General features: G+C 48.8%; 1 protein-coding gene across 1 annotated transcript in view; it reads right to left on the reverse strand.

Moving 5' to 3' along the window:
• The window catches only part of LOC138363289 (uncharacterized), a 15,593-nt gene extending 1,949 nt beyond the window's left edge, over window positions 1–13,644 (reverse strand). Inside the window, exons 1-4 of the mRNA XM_069322303.1 lie at window positions 13,636–13,644; window positions 12,901–13,390; window positions 11,709–12,794; window positions 1–1,314 (exon numbers count right to left, since the gene is read on the reverse strand). The exon at window positions 1–1,314 is cut by the window's left edge and continues 56 nt beyond it. Of these exons, the coding sequence (XP_069178404.1) occupies window positions 1–1,314; window positions 11,709–12,794; window positions 12,901–13,390; window positions 13,636–13,644 (2,899 nt within the window). The remainder of the gene's footprint in view (window positions 1,315–11,708; window positions 12,795–12,900; window positions 13,391–13,635) is intronic.
• Between the last annotated feature and the right edge of the window lie 3,523 nt (window positions 13,645–17,167).

The following is a 17,167-nucleotide window of genomic DNA, read 5'->3' on the forward strand; positions in this document are numbered from 1 at the left end:
TACTCACAGTCTTGGCCACGTTACTCACAGTCTTGGTCACGTTACCCACAGTCTTGGTCACGTTACCCACAGTCTTGGTCACGTTACTCACAGTCTTGGTCACATTACTCACAGTCTTGGCCACGTTACTCACAGTCTTGGTCACGTTACCCACAGTCTTGGCCACGTTACTCACAGTCTTGGCCACGTTACTCACAGTCTTGGCCACGTTACCCACAGTCTTGGCCACGTTACTCACAGTCTTGGTCACGTTACTCACAGTCTTGGCCACGTTACTCACAGTCTTGGTCACGTTACTCACAGTCTTGGCCACGTTACTCACAGTCTTGGTCACGTTACCCACAGTCTTGGCCACGTTACTCACAGTCTTGGTCACGTTACTCACAGTCTTGGCCACGTTACTCACAGTCTTGGCCACGTTACTCACAGTCTTGGTCACGTTACCCACAGTCTTGGTCACGTTACCCACAGTCTTGGTCACGTTACTCACAGTCTTGGTCACATTACTCACAGTCTTGGCCACGTTACTCACAGTCTTGGTCACGTTACCCACAGTCTTGGCCACGTTACTCACAGTCTTGGTCACGTTACTCACAGTCTTGGCCACGTTACTCACAGTCTTGGCCACGTTACCCACAGTCTTGGTCACGTTACTCACAGTCTTGGTCACGTTACTCACAGTCTTGGCCACGTTACTCACAGTCTTGGTCACGTTACTCACAGTCTTGGCCACGTTACTCACAGTCTTGGCCACGTTACTCACAGTCTTGGCCACGTTACTCACAGTCTTGGTCACGTTATTCACAGTCTTGGCCACGTTACTCACAGTCTTGGCCACGTTACTCACAGTCTTGGTCACGTTACTCACAGTCTTGGCCACGTTACTCACAGTCTTGGCCACGTTACTCACAGTCTTGGCCACGTTACTCACAGTCTTGGCCACGTTACTCACAGTCTTGGCCACGTTACTCACAGTCTTGGCCACGTTACTCACAGTCTTGGCCACGTTACCCACAGTCTTGGCCACGTTACTCACAGTCTTGGCCACGTTACTCACAGTCTTGGCCACGTTACTCACAGTCTTGGCCACGTTACTCACAGTCTTGGCCACGTTACTCACAGTCTTGGTCACGTTATTCACAGTCTTGGCCACGTTACTCACAGTCTTGGCCACGTTACTCACAGTCTTGGCCACGTTACTCACAGTCTTGGCCACGTTACTCGTCCAGTTTGGTTTCCACCTTCTTTGCTCTGATTGGTCAATTGCAATTTGTCTTCTAAGTCGACTCTCCACATGTCTTGCTCGGTACTTGTCTTTGAAACATAAGAACAAAGGTAATTGCAGAAGGCCTATTGGCCCATACGAGGCAGCTCCTATCTATAACCACCCAATCCCACTCATATACATTGTCCAACCCGCGCTTGAAACAATCGAGGGACCCCGCCTCCACCACATTACGCGGTAATTGGTTCCACAAATCAACAACCCTGTTACCGAACCAGTATTTACCCAAGTCTTTCCTAAATCTAAACTTATCTAATTTATACCCATTGTTTCGTTGTTTCGGAACCTGTCGTTCTCAAGCCTCTCTTCAAGACGTTTCCGATTAAGACACGTTTATTGTTTTGTTCTATTGTATTAACTTTAGCTTGTCTTGCGCTCCCTGTACCATTCCCTTCCTTCGTCCTATCCCAAACCCTTGTCCTCATATCCCTTCCGAGTGCTATATTGCCGTAATGTCTTTGTGTTTTCTCCTTATAATTACCTTTCCTCCCGGTATTTTGTCGTTTGAATATTTTTTATGGGTTTCCAAACACTGGCTGGATATTCAGTCGGGAAGCTATATGTGTTCCGGCAGGCGGCTCGAACCAGAAGCCTCTCAATTGAAATTATCTCAAGATAAACCGGGTCCTGGGCCGGCGTTTGTGGAGTAGAAGAACTCTCGAAACCCACTACAGATAAACTACAGGCATACTGCACAAAAGAGTTAGATAACGCTCCATAGCCTTCAACGTTGTATCTCTTAGTTCCTCTTATCACTATATGGGCCGACCGGGAGATTCTTGAGCCATATATATTGTTTCTTTCGATACGTTAAACACGTCGTTTTCCTGTCATTCTCTGTGAGCTTGTGCTCTGAAGTGTTCTCAGGGAACGGGGCCGTAACAAGTTCCTAGCAAGAGTTCATGTTCATTTTGTTTCATTTTGTTTCATTTTGGGTTAGAATATGGTTTAGTTTGAAATTCATATCCCATCAGACTCATTTTCTTTTTGACATGTTGTCTTACCTTTTCATTTCTCGCTCCCTTGATCCCAATGGTTTCAGTTCCCCCATGTCTATTACCTTAATATTCAAGTAACTGGCTGCCTTTTCCTGGATTACTTCAGTATTGGGGCAATGATATGCAGAGAGCCTCATAACATAGTCAAGAAGTGCCGGACCAACCGGGCTGTGGTGGATATGTGAGCCTGCAGGCCGCTTCAAGCAACAGCCTGTTGGACCAAGTTCTCACAGGTCGAGCCTGGCCCCATCGGGCTGGCCTTGGGGAGTAGAAGAACACCCAAAACCCCATCCGGGTACACTCTAGGTATAGTGTTTTCTAAGGCATCTGCATCTTATGTTTTGTTTCTGCTACTGCTGTTACATCACAGTCACTGATCCTTACTTTCAGTTCACCTGTTTTGTTGGTGAATTTATCTACACTGGCTTTCCAGGATTGGTGTAATGCGTGTGTGTTTATGCATTGTGAATATTTGCTATATACCTCCTGTTTTAGCCTCCTGTTTCCACCGCCTAGTTTCATTACTTTGCATTTACTCGGGTTGAACTTTAGCAGCCATTTGTTGGACCATTCATTCAGCCTGTCTAGGTCATCTTGTAGCCCCCTACTATCATCCTCTGTTTCAATCCTCCTCATAATTTTTGCATCATCAGCAAACATTGAGAGAAACGATTCTATACCCTCTGGGAGATCATTTACTTATATCAGAAACAGTATAGGTCCAAGGACTGACTCTTGCGGGACTCCACTTGTGACGTCTCGTCAATCTGAGGCCTCACCCCTCACACAGACACTCGTTGTCTCTTTTTGCTTAGGTACTCCCTTATCCAATGGAGTACCTTCCCGTTCCCGCCAGCCTGCATCTCCAGCTTTTTCACTAGCCTCTTGTGTGGCACTGTATCAACGGCTTTCTGGCAATCCAAAAATATACAGTCTGCCCATCCCTCTTTTTCTTGCTTGATTTTTGTTGTCTGGTCGTAGAATTCAATTAACCCTGTGAAGCAGGACTTGCCATCCGTGAACCCATGTTGATGCTGTGTTACAAAGTTCTTTCGCTCCAGATGCTCCACTAGCTTTCTTCGCACAATCTTCTCCATCAGCTTGCATGGTATGCAGGTTAGGAAAACTGGCCTGAAGTTCAGTGCCTCCTGTCTATCCCCTTTCTTGTATATCGGGACTACATTAGCTGCTTTCCAAATTTCTGGCAGTTTCCCTGTTGCCAGTGATTTGTTATACACTATGGAGAGTGGCAAGCACAGTGCTCCTGCTCCTTCCTTTAGTATCCAAGGGGAGATTCCATCGGGGCCTATAGCCTTTGTGACATCCAACTCTAGTAACAACTTCCTTACGTTCCCACTGATAATCTCTAACTCTTCTTGGGGTTCCTGGGTAACTATTCCCTCTCTTATCAAATGGAACGAGCGAGTCTAAATGGATTCAAAGAACAGCCACTCATATTAAAATGCTGGGACTGCACGATGTATATACAGATGAAAGAGTACAGAACTTCCTTCCACCCTGGCAGATAGTACCTTTTGACATCCTGACCCCTGCATACCCCACCAAGAAACTAATCACAAACAACCCTCATGCTCAGCTTGCTGCTAAATTAAGCACCATAGAACACATTCACAATATACAAGCTGAAAACAACATAACACAGACCATATACACTGACGGATCACTCAACACAGCTACAGGGAGGGCAGGAAGTGCTGTTATTGCTCATCAGCCCGATGGCAGCACAATTCAAAGGAATATACGAATTAGTAACTGGGCGTCCACAATGCAAGCTGAGTTGGTAGCAATACTGGTAACACTCGAAATTATTGACAACACTGAAGTAGACAACTTAATTATTTCTGACTCCCTTTCCTCACTACGAGAAATAAACAGTTTGCAATCAAGTAGTAACGTGCTTGTCTTGGAAGCTAGACATAGATATATAAGAATACTTAGCAAGAGGGTAAATATAAAATGTTGTGGATTCCTTCTCACATTGGCATGCAGGAACATGACAAAGTTAACGCCCTTGCTAAGGCTGCAGTAAATAAAGACAGTATTGAACGGAATCTTGAGTTATCAAATAGGTTCCTTAAAAGTGTCATTAGACGAGAACTCCTGGATGGATTTGAAGAAAGTAGAACAGTGCAAACTGGAACTAGCAGGTCCATTGTTTATCACAATGAAATGTGTGAAGTAAAACATGTGTATGGGGCAAGTAACAAAGTCAGTAGACTAACAGATGTTGTCACAGCTCGTATAAGACCTGTAAAGTGTGTGGACAAAGACAGGGACACACACTCGAACACTATATCTTGGATTGTAGTAAAATTGAGCCATTTAGAGATAAATCTAAGCTCACTCTGTATGATATGGCAACCTATCTTATTACCAAGGATAAAATACCTGAAATCCTTACACTATATCCATATTTCGCTCCCAGTACCTAAATGACATATAAGATTGAGAAACTCAGCATTGTGAAGACTAATAATAAACAGCAGCTCCCCTATGACTGTAATATCTCCATTGCTCAAACAATTATGTATTAACGATAAGACCAACCATTAATGTATAATGACTTACTGTAAATATATATCTCTTGAAATAGAACATTCTCTGTAACTAGCTGACAAGTAACTATAAGGTGTGAAGGATAGATGAAATTGTTTATGTAATAATTTAAGATGAGGTCTGATAAAGACCTTTTGTGCCCTCTGTAATGTTTTTGCGCTACCGCTCACAGGATGGGTATGGGGTGCACAATAAACTAGCCGCCTCCGACGGCAACAATCAAAACAAATCTCTTATCTCTGGAATTTCTCCTTGCTCTAAGGTGAAGACCTGGAATTTCTTATGCAGTTCCTCACACACTTGTGTGTGTGTGTGTGTACTCACCTATTTCACCTACTTGTGCTTGCGGGAGTTGAGGTCTGGTTCTTTGGTCCCGCCTCTCAACTGTCAATCAACTGGTGTACAGGTTCCTGAGCCTACTGGGCTCTATCATATCTACACTTAAAACTGTGTATGGAGTCAGCCTCCACCACATCACTGCCTAATGCATTCCATTTGTCAACTACTCTGACACTAAAAAAGACCTTTCTTTCTAATATCTCTGTGGCTTATTTGGGCACTCAATTTCCACCTGTGTCCCCTGGTGCGTGTTCCCCTTGTGTTAAATAGCCTGTCTTTATCTACCCTATCAAATTCCATTGAGAATCTTGTACGTGGTGATCATGTCCACTCTAACTCTTCTGTCTTCCAGCAAAGTGAGGTTTAATTCCCGTAGTCTTTCCTCGTAGGTCATACCTCTCAGCCGGGGTACTAGCCTGGTGGCAAACCTTTGAACCTTTTCCAGTTTAGTCTTATGCTTGACTAGATATGGACTCCATGCTGGGGCTGCATACTCCAGGATTGGTCTGACATATGTGGTATAGAAAGTTCTGAATGATTCCTTACACAAGTTTCTAAATCCTGTTCTTATGTTAGCCAACCTGGAATATGCCGCTGATGTTATCCTCTTGATATGGGCTTCAGGGGACAGGTCTGGCGTGTGTGTATGTGTGTGTGGGTGTGTGTGTGTATTCACCTAATTGTGCTTGCGGGGGTTGAGCTCTGCTCTTTCGGCCCGCCTCTCAACTGTCAATCAACTGTTACTAATTACTTTTTTTTCCACACCACACATACACACACACCCCAGGAAGCAGCCCGTGACAGCTAACTCCCAGGTACCTATTTACTGCTAGGTAACAGGGGCATTCAGAGTGAAAGAAACTTTGCCCATTTGTTTCTGCCTGGTGCGGGAATCGAACCTGCGCCACAAAATTACGAGTCCTGCTTGCTATCCACCAGCCTACCAGGCCCCCAGTGAGTGTATGTGTGTGTGTGTGTGTGTGTGTGTATGTGTGTGTGTGCGCGCGCTGGCGTGTGTGTGTGTGTGTATGATCACATAAAGACCCAAGATGAGAGCCTTTGTGATGGAGGACAAGAGAAGCCTAGCCAACACCGCCATAAACCACCAGAGAAGAAACCCAGTGAACAAAGCCGGGGTCTTGAGCCACTCTCGGCCGTCACCAACAAAGCCGCCAATGTTGGGTGAGAGAGAGAGAGCTTATTGTAGGGTAACACAGGCCGCCTTGCCCCACACGGCCCAGGTAATGGCCCGGGGCTCTCTGGGAAACTCAATGGCTGTTTTCTTATTACGCTCCAGTTTGTGTGATGGCGGAGAAGAAGCCGTCTGCGCGTCCCCCAGCGTCAACAGATTGGTACTGGCTGTGATGGAGACTGGTACATGCGCCAGCGGCCGTCTGGGAGAGACATCAAGTATAGTCACGGTCGAGCAAGTATAAATAGCTGCTGAGAATCACTCCAAAGATATCTGTAGTCGCCTGGAAGGCATGATTCCCAGGCATGATTCCCAGGCATGATTCCCAGGCATGATTCCCAGGCATGATTCCCAGGCATGATTCCCAACGGTATTTAAGAAGGATAATTGACAGGAAGCAGCTAATATGTAGGAATGTTAAAATTCTGAGGAAGATGTGTTCACCGAGCAGAGGTGCTCGTGGCGCCATCTGAGAACTGGATGCTCAAGCGACTCGACAAGTTTAGGCGGGAAGCATCAGTGGGCGGGGCCGACCAGCCCCTAAACTCCGCCCCCTCCGGTTGACCCTCGCATCCAGCGCCACGCCCACTTCCGCCAACCAGTCAGGCAGGAATGACAATTAGGGAAGTCCATCAGGCAGAGGCAAGCAGTCGTGCATACTAATGAAACACCCCCACCCCAGTAGCATGTGCGACCTGACTTCATAATCATCAACATCTGCAGAGGAGCTGACTTCATAAAAACATATGCAGTGGACCTGGCTTGAAAGTCAACAACACCTGCAGTGTACCTGGTTATATAACCAACAACACCTGCAGTGCATCTGACTCTATATCCAACAACACCTGCAGTCGACCCACCTTCACGATGAACAACACCTGCAGTGGGCCTGGTTAACAACACCTGCAGTGGGCCTGGTTAACAACACCTGCAGTGGGCCTGGTTAACAACACCTGCAGTGGGCCTGGTTAACAACACCTGCAGTGGGCCTGGTTAACAACACCTGCAGTGGGCCAGGTTAACAACACCTGCAGTGGGCCTGGTTAACAACACCTGCAGTGGGCCTGGTTAACAACACATGCAGTGGGCCTGGTTAACAACACATGCAGTGGGCCTGGTTAACAACACCTGCAGTGGGCCTGGTTAACAACACCTGCAGTGGGCCTGGTTAACAACACCTGCAGTGGGCCTGGTTAACAACACCTGCAGTGGGCCTGGTTAACAACACCTGCAGTGGGCCTGGTTAACAACACCTGCAGTGGGCCAGGTTAACAACACCTGCAGTGGGCCTGGTTAACAACACCTGCAGTGGGCCTGGTTAACAACACCTGCAGTGGGCCTGGTTAACAACACCTGCAGTGGGCCTGGTTAACAACACCTGCAGTGGGCCTGGTTAACAACACCTGCAGTGGGCCTGGTTAACAACACCTGCAGTGGGCCTGGTTAACAACACCTGCAGTGGGCCTGGTTAACAACACCTGCAGTGGGCCTGGTTAACAACACCTGCAGTGGGCCTGGTTAACAACACCTGCAGTGGGCCTGGTTAACAACACCTGCAGTGGGTCTGGTTAACAACACCTGCAGTGGGCCTGGCTAACAACACCTGCAGTGGGCCTGGTTAACAACACCTGCAGTGGGCCTGGTTAACAACACCTGCAGTGGGCCTGGTTAACAACACCTGCAGTGGGCCTGGTTAACAACACCTGCAGTGGGCCTGGTTAACAACACCTGCAGTGGGCCTGGTTAACAACACCTGCAGTGGGCCTGGTTAACAACACCTGCAGTAGACTTGACTTCATAAAAAGCCACGCCTGCAGGTTTCTAAACACCAGCAGTACGAGACTTCCAGCAACCCACCAAGTGGCTGTGTTCACTGCTCGAGGCTTTGTTTAAGAATCTCACCTTTAAACTTAATGACCTAACACCAGGATTCATATCAGTCATTCACTCATCCGAAACCTGTCCATCTCTCCCTAATCACGGCGGCTTTGTTTACATTTATTAAACCGTTTACGCTCTTCGAAACTTTACAACTTTATAGTTATTATTGCTATAAATCATCCCGTCTGCCTTAGGTTTCCCATCGTCAAGAAACTGTCGTACTAAAGCGCCCTTATCCTAACCTACCAGAGGACCCAAAACAGAAAACGGGACAGTGTGTCAATTTCGCGAGCCGCTTCCATTTTCTAGTACGATGATTCGTATCAAGCGATGAGAGGTTAGGCGAGGCCGCCTCACTAGGGTGGGAGGGAAGACGAGAGATGTAGGGAGAGGAAAAAAAAGAAGTGGAGATGGAATGAAATGATAATCAGCAGAGTTAACATATACATCTATTGCATTACGCTGCTGCCTAGTTCTTATTGCATACATATGCTGGGAAAGACGCACATTAAAACTTTTACCAGTTTGTCCGATGTAGATAAAGCTGTAATCTTGGCAGAGATCAGAATACACACAACCAGTTAAAAATATTGGCGAGTTCTTGAATAAAATTAATTTTATGGTATTATTATTATTTTCAGAGACTAAGTTGACATTAAGGATTTTCTTGAAAACGTGGGAGAGTTTAGAAAAACCTTGGGAATAAGGGAATTCTAGTCAATTTTATTTCACATGATAAATCCTAGATGGTTATCTTGAGATGATTTCGGGGCTTTAGTGTCCCCGCGGCCCAGTCCTCGACCAGGCCTCCACCCCCAGGAAGCAGCCTGTGACAGCTGACTAACACCCAGGTACCTATTTTACTGCTAGGTACCAGGGGCATAGGGTGAAAGAAACTCTGCCCATTGTTTCTCGCCGGCGTTTGGGATCGAACCCAGGATCACAAGTCCAGCGTGCTGTCCGCTCGGCCGACCGGCTCCCAACCGGCTAGATGTGTAATTATAAAAAGTCAGTTTTGCCTGCCATGCAACACTGCATCAAGGTCTGACTTTGGATATTGCAACTTCGCCCCAGTTTCATAGGTCCAAGCCATTTCCTCGTCAATGAACTTTTGAACGTCAGTGTACCATTACGGGCTATTCGTGTCCGTGCCACCTCTTGGGTGACTTAATCCTCATCACTCAAACAGTCAGTAAACTCTGGGCTACTCTACGAATTCTGAGAAACATCGAAGAAAACGCCGAATATTAAACTTGAATGTGATGGTTGGAGAAATAATGTACATAGTACCACGCATTATTAACCTTTTGGTAAACACTTAACTATAACAACCTCTCAGTCGTATGAATCTTAATAATGTCCAAAAAAGGGGAAAGTTCCATTTTCTTCTTTCTTAAAAGTAAACTTAATCGATGGGACCAAAGAACTGAGTCGGTCAAGGAACTCCGTCAGATCAAGATTTATTGGCCACATACACAAAATATTATCGACAAATCTAAGCCACCTGATGTCAACAGATAGAATCATAGGGAAAAAATTTTGGTTTCAAAGAACTCCATATATAAATCGCTCAAAACTGGGGAAAAGAGTTATTTCATTTCATTATGCCAAATTGATCTTACATCTATTGATACCGTGCAATGATAGACATGAGCTTTCTAACATTACACTTTCTACTGGCATAATTGTTAATAATTTATTTTCTATTTAAAACAATATGCAATTGCAGCACTGAATCTGTTGTTATTCATTCTTTGGGCCATTGTTATTCAGCGCTGAATAAAATGTTATTTATTGTTTGGCCAATGAATAAGACAAAAGAAGTAGAATAAATATTCTTGTAGAGCAGATATTCGCTCTTCACTAATAGAGTGCGTTACCTCCGAGTATTGCTGGAGGAGTAGGGAAGCTCCCCCTCGAACCGTAGACCGTAGATCAGTGAGGGTGTAGTCTCTTGGCCCTCGGAGCACCACCGTAAACACACAAAGGAGACATGATAACCACCTACAAAATTGACAGGGGAATTGACAGGATGGACAAAGACAAACTCTTCAGCACGGGTGGGACACGAACAAGGGGACACAGGTGGAAACTTAGTACCCAGATGAGCCACAGAGACGTTAGAAAGAATTTTTTTAGTGTCAGAGTAATAAATAAATGGAATGCATTAGGCAGTGATGTGGTGGAGGCTGACTCCATACACAGTTCCAAATGTAGATATGATAGAGCCCAGTAGGCTCAGGAACCTGTACACCAGTTGATTGACAGTTGAGAGGCGGGACCAAAGAGCCAAAGCTCAACCCCCGCAAGCACAATTAGGTGAGTACACACATGCACCAAATCCCCAAAAGGTCGAAATGTCACACACACACACAATGCTCTTTTTTTAATTCCGTTATGGAAGCATAAAATGGCGTGGCATCAATGCCCTCCTCTCTCTCTCCCATGAACACGAGGGGGGGGGGGATCCAGTACCACAAATTCACGGGATATTGAATATTACAAGTGCCTTTTCAGAATTAATAAGAGGGAGGCGTGGAGTGTGGGTAAAGTAGGTGGATGGGCGGGGCGGCAGGCGTACCATTACACCCGACAACATAAATGCCGCCCACTCCACCAATGTCCCACCCTGCCACGCTCGCCAATTAAGTTCGGAGCGCCGCTCTGACGTCCGCTAATTCAAGGTGGCAGCCTGGCAGACCGATACTACGAGGCGGTATTCTCCGGGCACCTGCAGCGTACCGGAGACGCCCGCACAGTTCCCACACGCTCGGCCAGCGCCAAGTCTTGCCGAAAGCCGCCCTATTGTGCGCGCGCGTCGCCGCGCCGCTCAGGGGTTAGGGGCGGTTCTTTGTCTGGCGGTGTTGGCCCTCTTGTGCGGCGGGAAAACTGTTGGTGTGTGTGAGAGAGCTGTGGTGTTGGTGGTTATTGGGGTCGTAATGGGCGAGGAAGGCGCAAATAGCCAGGGAGTGTCATCGCGGCTGATACTTTAATGATATTGTTGAATGAGTGATCGTTTAGTATTATTGAAGCTCGTCTTGCCTGCCCCTCCTGGCACGACGTGGCCACCTTCCTCCCCGACACTCCTCCCCATCTCCCCCGCACCCCCCCCCATCTCCCTCCCCACCCTCCTCCCCACCCCACTCCCCACCCATTGTTCAAGAAGGAAACAACACAGTAACATAACCATTGTTCATCCAAGGGCAGACGTACTTAACACGCCACACCTTCCCCCGCTGGGTTATCGCCTCTACTCCCAGGGGCCAGAGAGGCGAGGCTGGCGTCTCCTGCCAGCCCGGTGCACGCCCCTCATCTCCCGGGTGGGGGGAAGAACAAGCCGGGAAGGGGGCAGACAACCCCTAATTACTCGCTGATCCCGGCTCGATCCCCCGATGCCTTTTTTCACAAATGACATTAAAACGCTGTTCTTACTTACGGCGTCGGATGTGATCTTCGCTGAGCACGGAACGACCCGCAGTGGCCACGGAACGACCCGCAGTGGCCACGGAACGACCCTCAGTGGCCACGGAACGACCCTCAGTGGCCACGGAACGACCCTCAGTGGCCACGGAACGACCTTCAGTGGCCACGGAACGACCCTCAGTGGCCACGGAACGACCCTCAGTGGCCACAGAACGACCCTCAGTGGCCACGGAACGACCCTCAGTGGCCACGGAACGACCCTCTGTGGCCACGGAACGACCCGCAGTGGCCACGGAACGACCCTCAGTGGCCACGGAACGACCCTCAGTGGCCACGGAACGACCCTCAGTGGCCACGGAACGACCCTCAGTGGCCACGGAACGACCCTCAGTGGCCACGGAACGACCCTCAGTGGCCACGGAACGACCCTCAGTGGCCACGGAACGACCCACAGTGGCCACGGAACGACCCTCAATGGCCACGGAACGACCCTCAGTGGCCACGAAACGACCCTCAGTGGCCACGGAACGACCCTCAGTGGCCACGGAACGACCTTCAGTGGCCACGGAACGACCCTCAGTGGCCACGGAACGACCCTCTGTGGCCACGGAACGACCCGCAGTGGCCACGGAACGACCCTCAGTGGCCACGGAACGACCCTCAGTGGCCACGGAACGACCCTCAGTGGCCACGGAACGACCCTCAGTGGCCACGGAACGACCCTCAGTGGCCACGGAACGACCCTCAGTGGCCACGGAACGACCCGCAGTGGCCACGGAACGACCCGCAGTGGCCACGGAACGACCCTCAGTGGCCACGGAATGACCCTCAGTGGCTACGGAACGACCCTCAGTGGCCACGGAACGATCCTCAGTAGCCACGGAACGACCCTCAGTGGCCACGGAACGACCCTCAGTGGCCACGGAACGACCCGCAGTGGCCACGGAACGACCCGCAGTGGCCACGGAACGACCCTCAGTGGCCACGGAATGACCCTCAGTGGCTACGGAACGACCCTCAGTGGCCACGGAACGATCCTCAGTAGCCACGGAACGACCCTCAGTGGCCACGGAACGACCCTCAGTGGCCACGGAACGACCTCTCAGTGGCCACGGAACGACCCTCAGGGACCACGGAACGACCCGCAGTGACCACGGAACGACTCGCAGTGACCACAGAACGACCCTCAGTGACCACGGAATGACCCTCAGTGGCCACGGAATGACCCTCAGTGTCTACGGAACGACCCTCAGTGGCCACGGAACGACCCTCAGTAGCCACGGAACGACCCTCAGTGGCCACGGAACGACCCGCAGTGACCACGGAACGACCCTCAGTGGCCACGGAACGACCCGCAGTGGCCACGGAACGACCCGCAGTGGCCACGGAACGACCCTCAGTGGCCACGGAACAACCCTCAGTGGCCACAGAACGACCCACAGTGGCCACGGAACGACCCTCAGTGGCCACGGAACGACCCTCAGTGGCCACGGAACGACCCGCAGTGGCCACGGAACGACCCGCAGTGGCCACGGAACGACTCTCAGTGGCCACGGAACGACCCTCAGTGGCCACGGAACGACCCTCAGTGGCCACGGAACGACCTTCAGTGGCCACGGAACGACCCTTAGTGGCCACGGAATGACCTTCAGTGGCCACGGAACGACCCTCAGTGGCCACGGACTGTGCTCGTGGCTGTATACCACAATGTCCGTGTCACTATAACTATAAACTTATCACTATCACTCTATACTCCTATACATTATCACTATACTTGTGTCAGTATTTCACTGTACTCCTATCCTTATCACTCTACTCATAACAGTATAGTTAATACTAACAAGTTAATATCATTGTCAGTACGTCACTATATCCGAATAAATCGGATATAGTGACGTATACTGACACATCTCACTATATCCGGGAATATATGATTATACTCTCACCATATTCGTGTCACTATATATCCTCTGTATCGACACTGTATATAATGACGTGCGTACAGAGACCACCTCAAACATCTAGGTGAAGTCAAGAGTCTCAAACATCCAGGTGAAGTCAAGAGTTTCAAACATCCAGGTGAAGTCAAGAGTCTCGAACATCCAGGTGAAGTCAAGAGTCTCGAACATCCAGGTGAAGTCAAGAGTGTCAAACATCCAGGTGAAGTCAAGAGTTTCAAACATCCAGGTGAAGTCAAGAGTCTCAAACATCCAGGTGAAGTCAAGAGTTTCAAACATCCAGGTGAAGTCAAGAGTCTCAAACATCCAGGTGCAGTCAAGAGTTTCAAACATCCAGGTGAAGTCAAGAGTGTCAAACACCCAGGTGAAGTCAAGAGTGTCAAACACCCAGGTGAAGTCAAGAGTGTCAAACACCCAGGTGAAGTCAAGAGTCTCGAACATCCAGGTGAAGTCAAGAGTCTCGAACATCCAGGTGAAGTCAAGAGTCTCGAACATCCAGGTGAAGTCAAGAGTCTCGAACATCCAGGTGAAGTCAACTTCCCCGACAAGTCATACACTGACTTGTTAATACATTTGAATTCATGCACAGGGTTCACCACACCACATTTAAGATCGAATCTCTTAAAAATACAATTGTATTTTACACTCTCCGGAGAGAAGATCTTAGTACCGCGAGTCACCATATTGTTAATAGTGAAGCTGTTACTCCTAATACATTATGTAAAGGAGATGGGGAGATGTGTGTGTGTGTGTGTGTGTGTGTGTGTGTGTGTGTGTGTGTGTGTGTGTGTGTGTGTGTGTGTGTGTGTGTGTGTGTGTGTGTGTGTGTACTCACCTAGTTGTACTCACCTAGTTGTGCTTGCGGGGGTTGAGCTCTGGCTCTTTGGTCCCGCCTCTCAACCGTCAATCAACAGGTGTACAGATTCCTGAGCCTATTGGGCTCTATCATATCTACACTTGAAACTGTGTATGGAGTCAGCCTCCACCACATCACTTCCCTAATGCATTCCATTTGTCAACCATTCTGACACTAAAAAAGTTCTTTCTAATATCTCTGTGGCTCATTTGGGCGCTCAGTTTCCATCTGTGTCCCCTTGTGTTAAATAGCCTGTCTTTATCTACCCTATCAATTCCCTTCAGAATCTTGAATGTGGTGATCATGTGTCCCCTAACTCTTCTGTCTTCCAGCAAAGTGAGGTTTAATTCCCGTAGTCTCTCCTCGTAGCTCATACCTCTCAGCTCGGGTACTAGTCTGGTGGCAAACCTTTGAACCTTTTCCAGTTTAGTCTTATCCTTGGCTAGATATGGACTCCATGCTGGGGCTGCATACTCCAGGATTGGCCTGACATATGTGGTATACAAAGTTCTGACAAAGTAAAGAATGATTCTTTACACAAGTTTCTGAATGCCGTTCGTATGTTGGCCAGCCTGGCATATGCCGCTGATGTTATCCTCATGATATGTGCTGCGGGAGACAGGTCTGGCGTGATATCAACCCCCAAGTCTTTTTCTTTCTCTGACTCCTGAAGAATTTCCTCTCTTAGATGATACCTTGTATCTGGCCTCCTGCTCCCTACACCTATCTTCATTACATTACATTTGGTAGGGTTAAACTCTAACAACCATTTGTTCGACCATTCCTTCAGCTTGTCCAGGTCTTCTTGAAGCCTCAAACAGTCCTCTTCTGTTTTAATCCTTCTCATAATTTTGGCATCGTCCGCAAACATTGAGAGAAATGAATCGATACCCTCCGGGAGATCATTTACATATATCAGAAACAAGATAGGACCGAGTACAGAGCCCTGTGGGACTCCACTGGTGACTTCACGCCAATCGGAGGTCTCACCCCCTCACCATAACTCTCTGCTTCCTATTGCTTAGGTACTCCCTTATCCACTGGAGCACCTTACCAGCTACACCTGCCTGTCTCTCCAGCTTATGTACCAGCCTCTTATGCGGTACTGTGTCAAAGGCTTTCCGACAATCCAAGAAAATGCAGTCCACCCAGCCCTCTCTTTCTTGCTTAATCTTTGTTACCTGATCGTAGAATTCTATCAAGCCTGTAAGGCAAGATTTACCCTCCCTGAACCCATGTTGGCGATTTGTCACGAAGTCCCTTCTCTCCAGATGTGTTACCAGGTTTTTTCTCACGATCTTCTCCATCACCTTGCATGGTATAGAAGTCAAGGACACTGGCCTGTAGTTTAGTGCTTCTTGTCTGTCGTCCTTTTTGTATATTGGGACCACATTCGCCGTCTTCCATATTTCTGGTAGGTCTTCTCTGTGTGTGTGTGTGTGTGTGTGTGTGTGTGTGTGTGTGTGTGTGTGTGTGTGTGTGTGTGTGTGTGTGTGTGTGTGTGTGTGTGTGTGTGTGTGGAAGACAAGCGGCGGCATCACAGCCAGGAGAGGAGGAGAAGACCGCCCCCGCACTCCTAGTGTCAAGACGATGATGTCAACAGCCAAGTTGTACCACCTGTCAAGCGAGCGACGAGTACCACCACCACCACCACCACCACCACCACCACCTGCCTCACTGATGACATCACACACTCACCAGGAACACCCAGTCATCAGACAGGTGCGAGGCGCTGCGTCTCACAGAGGCCCTCGTGTCCCAGGGCCCTCGTGTCCCAGGGGGGCCACGTGTCCCAGGGAGGCCACGTGTCCCAGGGGGGCCACGTGTCCCAGGGGGGCCACGTGTCCCAGGGCCCTCGTGTCCCAGGGGGGCCACGTGTCCCAGGGGGGCCACGTGTCCCCTGGGCCCACTGTCCCAGGTCAGCGGTCCCCCCTCACACACATGGCGTCCCACACACCACTATATACGAGCATTGTGCAGCGGTGCCAGATGCTGCTCGCCACAGGTGCAGCCCAAACGAGGTGCACAGCTGATGTTTAGCTCTTTATACTGACTGGTTACTTAATCACCTTGGTCGTTTAAACGAGGCACAGGTAAACTACATGGTAAACTAACAAACTGTTCATCCACTGTTGGGGGGGGGCGGGAGTTTAGAATTGCTTAAATCTTGTTTTTTTAAGTTTTTCTTCCCGTTCTCTCTTTCCAGTTCTTGTAGAGTGTGTGTGTTTGGGTGTGTAGTGTGTGTTTGTGTGTGTAGTGTGTATTCACTTAGTTGTATTCACCTTGTTATGTTTGCGGGGGTTGAGCTTTGCTCTTTCGGCCAGCCTCTCAACTGCCAATCAATCAACTGTAACCAACTGCTAACTATTTTTTTTCCCCACACACACCCAAGAAGCAGCTCTGTAACAGCTGTCTAACTCCCAGGTACCTATTTACTGATAGGTAACAGGAGCATCAGGGTAAAAGAAACTTTGCCCATTTGTTTCTGCCTGGTCCGGGAATCGAACCCGGGCCACAAAATTACGAGTCCTGCGCGCTGTCCGCTCAGCTACCAGACCAGTGTGTGTTTGTGTACTCACCTAGTTGTTGTACTCAACTAGTTGTGTTTGCGGGGGTTGAACTCTGGCTCTTTGGTCCCGCCTCTCAACAGTCAATTAA

Source organism: Procambarus clarkii, chromosome 10 (assembly GCF_040958095.1).
Source record: "Procambarus clarkii isolate CNS0578487 chromosome 10, FALCON_Pclarkii_2.0, whole genome shotgun sequence".
NCBI lineage: Eukaryota > Metazoa > Arthropoda > Malacostraca > Decapoda > Cambaridae > Procambarus > Procambarus clarkii.